This window comes from Dreissena polymorpha, chromosome 6 (genome assembly GCF_020536995.1).
Source record: "Dreissena polymorpha isolate Duluth1 chromosome 6, UMN_Dpol_1.0, whole genome shotgun sequence".
Taxonomy (NCBI): domain Eukaryota; kingdom Metazoa; phylum Mollusca; class Bivalvia; order Myida; family Dreissenidae; genus Dreissena; species Dreissena polymorpha.
The window spans coordinates 50,436,919-50,447,453 of NC_068360.1; the positions used below are offsets into that span (position 1 = coordinate 50,436,919).

A 10,535-nucleotide genomic window follows, 5' to 3' on the forward strand; every position below is an offset into this window, starting at 1 on the left:
TTGGCGCTGTGAAAATTTGTTTTTATGATTTCATCTATATAACATTGCTTCTTAAATCATTTCTGTCTGAAAGGATGTACTTGGCCGTGTCTTAATAAATGCCTATCTTGTTGGGAAATACCGTCGATAGGCAACTTTAATAAGCTTTTTGTTCTTCTGTAATCAGATCATAAATTTATCTTTGCTATCGTGTTTTTTTTTCTCTAAGTAAATCCCTAAAAAATATAATAACAATTTACTCTTTGAAATACATTTGAAATAAAGAAAACGGATTTGCAAATAAATAAGCAAATCCCACCAAGATAAATTCAACTTAAACATTCATGCACACCCCCTCCGACATAGAGGGAAGAATTTATTATTGGACTTTTCCGTCCTTTTTACGTACGAAAGTTTGTCTATTCAACTATAAGGTGTCAGATAAATACGTTACAGTGAAGAGAGTCTGGATGATTGTGAAGAAAAACCTGTGTACTGCGACTAGTTTTAACGAAATATTGCTAAGATGTCTTCTTTCTACCATAGAATACATAGTCTTTGCATTTCGTGATCGATAGCTCTTTAAATGATTGACGGATTTTTGCGAACACTATCGCTAATGAAGAACCGTTATGTGAGGTGATTGAAATATCAGGAATGTTTACTTTTCATAATTGCTTTAAATTGAAGAATGTATATTGTTAGTGTGTTTATGTTTATAAACACGTATAATGTTTATTTCTGGGACGATGCTTTACCACAGCTTCACAGATGAATGATCTAAAAGCGACTGTTAACGATTTTAATGTCAACACGGTTTACTCATATTTGCTGCATTATCAACGATGCCGCATCATAACAATCTGCAAAAACTGTAGGAATTTCACATTAATATATCTTTAGTTCTTTAGTGAAATTTCGGATATGCTTTGTCTTTTATTTTAAATTCATATTTTGCTTATATTCTGGTACCACTTTTGAAATGATATTCTTGTTATGTTTATTCACGTTGTCTTTTTAATCAAAACAATATTAAGATAATGTTTATTCGCTATTGTTGCAAAAGAGCGACTTTTGGCTAAGACAAGTTTCGCAGAATTATGTCCCGTGGGCATTTTTGTGTATTTTTGAAATGGAGTTTGCTTAGACTTTTTGGTTAATGAAAATAAATATTCAAAGCTGGATATTCATTATGCGTGTGAAATAGTCAAAGTACAAAAAACTAGGTTTCAGAATTTCGGCACTTTATCACTTAAAGTAAAACTTGTGAATATTAAGATCATGCAAATTTCTATATGTTCTTATTTTGGAAAAAAGTAAAAAAACAAACATGTATGTTGTTGATCTTAGAATGATGATAGAATCGTGATAATAAAATAAAAATGCACCGCTATTAATTTGATCGGAACGCAATTTGTTTCATTAACACTTTACAATAACAGTGTACTTCATTAACTGCATCTCGTAGAATGTCACAAGTAATATAATACGTGGACATGGGAACAGCTTGAAAAATAAATCAATAACTTGTAAAGTATCCTTGATAAACCAGATATACCTTATTGATAAAAATATAAATAAACTTGTTTTATATGATTTAATTTGTAACTCGGGCCTTACTTAGAACACAACCTATATAGACAACATAAACACTTTAATCTTATTGAAATGTAAATCTCAAATAGAAAACTTGATCATACAACACTTATGAACCAATATCCCACTTGCTCATTTTTGTCTCAAACTTTTGATTATGTCGCGAAATCATACCAACATACAGACTTGCAAATAATCATATTTTGATTAAATAACTAAACAAAATTTTTGCTTCCACTTGATATATTATACAATGTATATAAAGCACAAGCCATAAAGGGTGATGCCGAGATTTGTCGATTCGTGAATTTAAATGCATTCATTTTAGTGAGTAAAAAATCCTTTGTGCAACTTTGTTCAATATGCGCTACTTAATCTTTAATATTATATCGTGATAGGCTAGATTATGATGCAGCTCGTGTACATAATTGCGTGCTATTTGCACATTGTTGCCATAAAACAAGGTGTGCTTACTTCGATTAAGGTCATCAGAAATAAACTTTATGACCTCTCTTGAAACAACAATTAAAATTCATAAAGTCGGTAAGAATGTTAAGCTTGACATTTGTTATTACCACGTAAAACTGTCCACTGATAAAGACGCCACATTAATTGCTTGATTTAAATAAAATGTGTTAAAATGCTTATCTAGACAGTGCGTGATTACAGTTTGCATTTCGATTAAGTGGAAGCAAACGCTAGGTTTCAACGACACATGTGATGAGAATCGTCGAACTTCTTAAGTGGTCATTTATGTTTTGCATCAGATAAATATCCCGGGCCATGTCTGACATATAATGTCTTGTCTTATTTTCTTCTCTGTTTTTTTTACTTAGACACACAGCAGGAAAACAAAGTCGACAACATGGAATGCACATGTTTTGGATGAGACAGGTACATGAATACAGGCTTACATTTCCAATCACAAAATTGCCATATCAATATCGTGACGCAATAACAATATTATGGTATGGGCATTTTTCAATGTGGAATAATAATTAATTGAACAATTAATGCCGAAAATACTGGCCATTTCAAAGAGGAATGTGATATAAAATGACAGATTATAATACTATTACTATTTTGATATCCATTATCAATATCATTAATGATGCATTTTTTTGTCGTTCTATGACTATATCTAAGTTTATTCTTCCCTCAATGATTTATCAGAGAGTGATGATATTTGTTTAGCTCACCTGATTGCTCATGTGAGCTTTAGTGATCGGTCTTTGTCCGTCGTCTGTCCGTCCGTCCGTCGTCCGTCGTCCACATTTGGTTTGTAAACACTCTAGAGGCCACATTTCTTGTCCGATCTTCATGAAACTTGGCTAGACGATTTGTCCCAATTATACCTCGATCGAGTTTTAAACTGGGTCATGCTGGGTCCAAAACTAGGTCACTATGTCAAAGAAAAAAACAACCTTATAAACACTGTAGAAGTCACATTCTATGCTCAATATTCACGTAACTTTGTCAAAATGTTTGTCTTAATGACATTTTGGTTAAGTTTAAAAGTGGTTCCGGTCCATTGAAACACATGGCCGCCAGTTGGCGGGGAAGTTTTTCTTGATTTGGCTTAATAGAAACCTTGTAAACACTATAGAGGCCACATTTTTTGTCCGATCTTCATGAAACTTGGTCAGAAGATTTGTCCCAATGATACCTAGATTGAGTTCGAAACTAGGTTGTGCTGGATCAAATACTAGGTCACTATGCCAAAGAAAAGTCAAACCTTGTAAACACTGTGGAAGTCACATTCTATGCCCAATCTTTATGTAACTTTGTCAAAGTGTTTGTCTGAATGATATGTTGGTTGAGTTTAAAAGTGATTCCGGTCTGTTGAAAAACATGATTTCTTGTCCGATCTTAATGAAACTTGGTCAGAAGATTTGTCCCATTGATACCTCGATCGAGTTCGAACCTGGGTTATGCTGGGTCAAAAACTAGTTCACTAGGTCAAAAAAGAAAAAAACATTGTTAAGATTGTAGAAGTCACATTTCATGCCCAACTCTGTAACTTTGTCAAAATGTTTGTCTTGATGATATGTTGGTTGAGTTCAAAAGTGGTTCCGGTCCGTTAAAAACATGGTCTCCAGTAGGCGGAACAGTATTCCTTATTTGGCTATAGGGGAGCCTTGTAACACTCAAGAGGCCACATTTCTTGGTCCAAACCTTACAAAAACCTTGCAAACACATGTAGAATTAGCATTACTTGCAAATGTTTCATTGCGAAAAAACATGCAAATGGACAGTACTCAATCAGAATTAATCATATGCTCACACTGCAAAAGTAAACTGAAGAAAACCAATCTAATATCGATGGGTGAACGAAAGAATGTCGTAACTCATATTAAATTAAGAATGAGATACAACAGTTTTCCGTCCCTCGATATGTTCTAAAGTACTGAATTTTCAACTACAGGTAAGCAGTGAACAAGGCCTTGTTAAAAAGGTGAGCGAACTAGGGCCATCTTTGCCCTCTTGTTCTTGTTAAATTTCGTCAAAATCACTTTCTTATTACTAAGCACACGTTATCATATACATATAGGATCTGGCATGAGTTGTCATGTCATATCTTATTGTATTAAACGAGCTCAGGAATTTTGTTAGTAAGCTCGCCAAAGGCTCGCTTACTAACGAATTTCCTTAACTAGTTTAATAAAATATTGTATGATATGACAACGAGTGTTAGATCTTTTTTATCACATGCTTTCGAATGAACAAATTAAATAAATATTCACGCAAACATAATGATGAATCCCGAATGTTGTTTCGTGACGATATTCGACGTTGCAACGTCATTTGAGCAAAATATCAAAATGCGATTGGTCAATAAACGAAAACTAAGCCATTTAAAACGCTTAAAAATTATATTATACATGTGTAAGATAAAAATATACGTAATGGTTATATTACATGGGAAACAGGGTATGGCATGTGACAACATCCCATATTATTGCACATAAATTCAATCCCTTTGTATAGATTAGTCGAAACTCGTAATCAGTGAACACTTTTATTCCGTTCATTTTTACACCAAAAACTCGCTGAGGCCTACCATCGAATTCATGGCAGAATAACTCCTGTCTTAATGTTGGAAGATATCACTGCAAACCTGTTGCCACAAATATAACATGTTCAATCAAATATGCCAGAAGTACATGAAGGTTTGCGTTAGAATTCGGACAATATATAAACATTGGAGAAACTCATTTCAATTAAAAGATAAGTTTGCAAGCTATTGATTGTAGTCTTGTATGCCAGGGTCACTATAAGTGTTCTTCCAGATTGTTCAATCAAACATTCACGTATTTAAATACCAATTTGAAACGGAATCGTCAGTTGTTTAAGAAGTTGGATTATGGACACAGGTTCAAATGCCGACTGAATAAATGATTGTCTTGTGACAATAATTTAAAAATGTTCCAAGCGAATTAAAAAGTGAATTAGACTGAAACAATCTTTGCAAAGTGCACTTCAAAAACAGTATTTATGCTAATGCAATATATATACATGTATATACATGTATATTTTGTGAACGGGTAAATTTGATTCGTTTTCATCATCGTATCAATTCGTATTAGACAGTCGCAATCGCAAATTATATCGGGTCTCACAATCGTTATGATCGTGACCAATCCTGAAGTGGACATCTACTTTGCTAATGATTTATTATGCTACGATGGACTCCAATCCTAACACGAATGACTCAAGGGCGAATATGTTGCATTTTAATATGTTAAATATAACGCTCAACATATAATGCCAGTTTTCCTTCTCCTATAAAGAACAAAACAGGATTGACTGCACCCTGAAAAGAGTACTATCTTACAAATTTCGTGCATAAATACATTACCTACATAGATATTCGGGCACTATGATACATTGAAATTCCATAAGTTGAGCGATGAAATAACGCTCGCCTTAATCTTGATGAAACTTGCTCAGAATATTTTCTTGACAATATCTAGACAGGCTTCAAATTTGGGTCACGAGCATCCAATTAATTTGTCACTAATACGCATTTTAGAAGACAAGTGTAACCACTCAAGAAGCCTAATTTACGACTGAATATTGATGAAAGGTCGTCAAAATATTTATCTTGACAATATCTAGGTAAAGTTTAAATTGTGTCTGCATGCATCCATAAACTAGGTTACCATGTAAAATTAAAGAATAAAGTGTTACAACCCTAAAAGCCATATTAATTACTTATTTTGATCATAATATTTATCTCGATAATGTCGAAGCCATTTTTTATATCATCAAAATGTTTAGAAAAACTCGGTAATTGTGTCCCTCTTGGTAATTCATAAACTTATAGAAAAGCAATTTGCGTTGATGGAAAAAAAAATTATTTTCATCGCACAATAGGTCTTTGACATAACTATCAAACCCAAAAGCATGTATTCAAATTATGTTTTTTTCACATGCCAATATACAGTATGAACACTTTGTATTCTTGTAAAATCTTTAATATGGGCATGAGTTCATGTAGAAAAATCAAGGTATTGAGATAATAAACGGATGTTTAACCATTTTTAAAACTTGTGAATTGATATGGTAAAGAAGTTCATACATAATCATATAAAAAATACAATATATTTCAAATACGACAATTATATCGTGAACATATTGTAGTACCAACATTGTATGTGCATAAGCTTGCTTTCGTATGTATAACATAACTAAAAACAGGTTAATAGCTGTCACGTTAATATAAACGTATTTAAAATGGCTAATATCTAACGCCGTTCAAACATTTCGGCATCTTACACTGATAAGCGTTGAAGCTTGAATATACACGTAAGCGCATTGTATCATTAAGCTAAGCATAATTAGACTAAGGCAATACAAACCAATATACACTTGTATATACATCGAATGTACACTTACAGAAAAACGTGTCAGAAAATGTATGTAAAATGAGGAACAAAACAGATAAAATGCTATATTTAGTGAGTTCGACCTTTTGACTGTTTTTAAGTATGGAAATATGAGGTTTCAGGTCAAGTTATGAGGGTCATGTTATGTTGTGTCAATCAGAGCGTTTTTCGTTTGTTATTCCTAGTTCATGTTTTGTACAGAATGACTTAATATGTTTAACGCCTGAAACGTTTGTTAAATGTAGTTACATGAAAATTGTTACATTAATGTTCTTTATCGGCAACTATAAAAAAAATCAGGCAGTTTTTTTTTCAAATACAAAACCTTGGTTAAGCTGCTCCAAACGCATGCCATTTGTGAATATAAAATATGTTCATCATTTTCTAAAACCGTAAATGGCGTAGCATTTACTTTTTCTCTCACCCTGACAAGCATTTCTTCTAAATGTTTTTTTTCATACTGGTCTTTAAACACGTCTATACAAATGTTGAGGAAGTGGCTTCCCTGTCTCTGTCTTTCCTGTTTCTGCTCTTTCTGTTCTTCCGGGTCATACGGTTCTCGGTAAGCAACATGCTCTGAAAGATATTACGTTTAAATCCGCAAATTCCTAGTCAAGCCATATTTTTTATAAGTTTCACATTTTTAGGAAAATACGTGATTCGTTTTAATCGTTGTTTTCTGTTTGGGTCAAGGACGGTCAAACCACGGCGCTAGTCATTGAGTCAATTTGTAGGGCTAACAGAGAAGGTTATACAATTTATACATGTAAACGACGCATTTATTGCAATACAAGATTGCATTAGAATGTTCATTTGTTACGCCACTTTTTTCGCATCAATAAGAAAATAATGCGAATACAAAATGTATTTTAATTAAATCATATGAAATAATCAAAGTCATTATAATAACAGAATGTGTTATATTTCGGAATCATACCGTTCAATATTTTCTCATTAAAGTGAGAATGTTAACATATTTCCACGTGTTAACTCGCCCATAAACATAGTTTTCATACTTTAATGAGAAAAGTAGTTCACGGCATTTCCCAGAGAGGGAACAAATATCCTATATAAATATGAAACTTTGAATTCATTAACATATGCAAGAGGAGAGGAACAGAGTCAAGCCATTGTTAATATCTCACCAGGCGTTGTAGCAAACGCAATTAACGTATCAGCATCGTTCGGAACGGAAATCATTCGTTCCTTCAAGTCTGAGTCCTTGACAGTCGTATACTTATTTTCTTTATCACCTCTACAGCATTGGAGAAGAAACACTTTGGGTCGACCTGCATATGTATTTTAATAAACAACGCATAAAACACCATCTCTCCATCCATCCAGTCACCCGATTATTATCCAATTCACAATTTCATAGCAACAATAACATATGTTTTTTCAGACTATTGCAGATTATATTAATCAATTCAATGAATAACAGCGGTCTTACAATGCTGGGTGTTTAACTACATATTCATCGAATTAGTTACAATCGCCGTAATGAATAATCACATACCGAAAAAGTCACTGTCTACTAGATTTAAAGAAAACTTTTGGTCCTATATAATTGTTATAAATATGTTGCTGTTAAGTGATTTATTGAAATCAGCCACTGGTCAACATATTTTTGAGTTTATTCTAGTGTTTTTTTTTATTGAATATTACTCAAGGTTCGCCTTAGCACCTTTAATCACCTACAACCTAAGATTTACAACATAATAAACTGTTATTGTTGATTTCGAAGCACAACGTATGTTTCTGAAACCGACCGTCTTGTTTAGTACACACAGCACAAATGTGTCAATCGGATTTTTGTTTCCGAAAGTTTTGTTACATTCATAAGTACAAAATAGAAAATGAAGAACCGGTTGTATGAGCTTAACTTGCCCATATTATCGTAAAGCTGACTGGCAGAATGTAAGTATCGTTTTATATATATATATATATATATATATATATATATATATAGATATATATATATATATATATATATATATATATATATATATATATATATATATATATATATATATATATATATATATATATATATATATATATATATATATATATATATATATATAAATGTATGCATATATATGAAAATAGACTTATGTCCCAAAAAGTTCATACCTGTAAACTTTGGTAAAGACTCGTTGCAAAATGCTTGTCTGACACTTTCGACTGTTTTAGGCCCACCTTTCACGTAAAACGTACCCTGAGAAACAAAATAATTTGTTTTACTAAACGCAAAGTGAACCCGCGGGCATGTTTTGTCGATTGAATATCGTTTATTTACATATAAGATTATATAATTTGGTTGTGGTTGGTGCCAAATTAAAATGGTATCGACCAGTAAAATCTGAGCGTATTTCAACTAAAATATATTGTTACAAGCAGTACAATTAATTGCACTTAGATGGCTAAGACCACTTTTTAAGTTATTAGTTTGGCCGATTTCGTTATATTAATTGCTGATTTTAAACGGACTGACAACCATGGATTGCGAAAAAAAAGTTCAAAAATAGCGTATTTTGTTTCAAAATTATTTGTTTATATAGATTTAAATATCACGATGTGTATATTACATTACCTGAAAAAAGTTCATATTTTCAATCTATTCGGTTATAAAATTTCGCGATATGAAATCAAAAGTACATAGCGAAAATAGGTGACAAAACGATATACACACAATAAATGACGCAAGTATATTGATCATTTCATATATAAAATATATACAATTCACTACGCATGCACAATTTGCATTCCTAGGTTTAACACGTGACAATGATTATCAATATATTGGCGTTATGTATAGTTAACTGCTAGTTACCTGGTAGACATACACAGTAAAATTTATTACCGCATATACTGAAAATATGAAAACTTTACACATTTTTCAAGTAATGTAATATACCAGTCATGCTATTTTTATCAACATTAACTAATTATTTAAAAAAAATACGTTTTTACTACTTTTGCTGTCTTCGTCGTCGTGTTGATGGTACTTTTAAGTTTTAATTGAATATAGTAAATAGATATAGCGACATCGAGCCATTGCATGAAATCTTTAGCTTTCAAAGTACAAAATGAGCTATAATTTTTCAGTTGAGAGAAAACGGTGTTTGTTAATGCCTTTTCATATTTACCTCAAAGTTGTGTGTTAAGATTAAACGAAGTTTCTAATGTATGGACGTGAATATAAAATTATTTAAGTAAAACTTCAATATGAGTCTTTACTACCACGCAAATATAATTGAACTTTTCTGATAACACATATAAGCATAATTCTGGCAATATACAGTTAAACAGCAACTCCTTGGAAAATTGAATTCAGAAAAAATAATCGGTGAACTCGGTGCATATTCAATTTACCTTATGTAATAGATATAAATCACTGACTTATTTTAACGAGAGCGTTTTCTTCCATTTGCCAGGTACAAAAGGTAAATCTAAGTTTTGAGAAATTGCATCTCAAGCGTCAGTGATCCCACACAAATTGACATAATGAGGTATCTAGTACATTTCATATTTTACTAAAGGGAAAACGTTAATGAGCACGTACAATGCCTTGAAAAACACACACAAAACGTACCAATGCGCCATGTGCCATTATAACGCATACGAAGCACGATATATTGGGATCTGCGTTTAACTTGTTTCTTGCTTTGTTTATCCTATCATCCATTTCTGTCTCGGAAATTGTATTCTGATCTATTACATCTGTCTCAAAGAACAATATTTTTTCAAAGAAGGATAGAAGATTTTTGACATCTTTTTCTGATCCTGTAAATAAATATATCATTCCATTCATAGCAGTGACAGTGTTTTATTTTTATTTTATCAACACTGAAGGAGACAACAAACTGAAACTGGAATTGGGTCGGTAAAGGAAAACTTAATCCTTTCGTGTAATGAAGTATAGTGTGCGCCTCATTTTTCATTTTAACGCCTAGATTTATTTTCAAATAAATTTAAATAGCCCTTTGTTGTTTTTGAAACGGTATTTGCATTTGTTAATATTGAAAGTTATACACTTCCATATTTGCTGTCTCCATCCTTCGAATTATT

General features: G+C 32.1%; 1 protein-coding gene across 3 annotated transcripts in view; it reads right to left on the reverse strand.

Moving 5' to 3' along the window:
* Positions 1-5,991: 5,991 nt before the first annotated feature.
* Positions 5,992-10,535, reverse strand: part of LOC127835066 (caspase-7-like) — a 13,312-nt gene continuing 8,768 nt past the window's right edge. For all 3 annotated transcript variants that reach the window (XM_052361307.1, XM_052361306.1, XM_052361308.1), the window contains 4 exons: positions 10,060-10,250; positions 8,598-8,682; positions 7,610-7,753; positions 5,992-7,040 (listed from right to left, as the gene is read on the reverse strand). In XM_052361307.1, the coding sequence (XP_052217267.1) occupies positions 6,739-7,040; positions 7,610-7,753; positions 8,598-8,682; positions 10,060-10,250 (722 nt within the window). In that variant the 3' untranslated portion in view covers positions 5,992-6,738. The remainder of the gene's footprint in view (positions 7,041-7,609; positions 7,754-8,597; positions 8,683-10,059; positions 10,251-10,535) is intronic.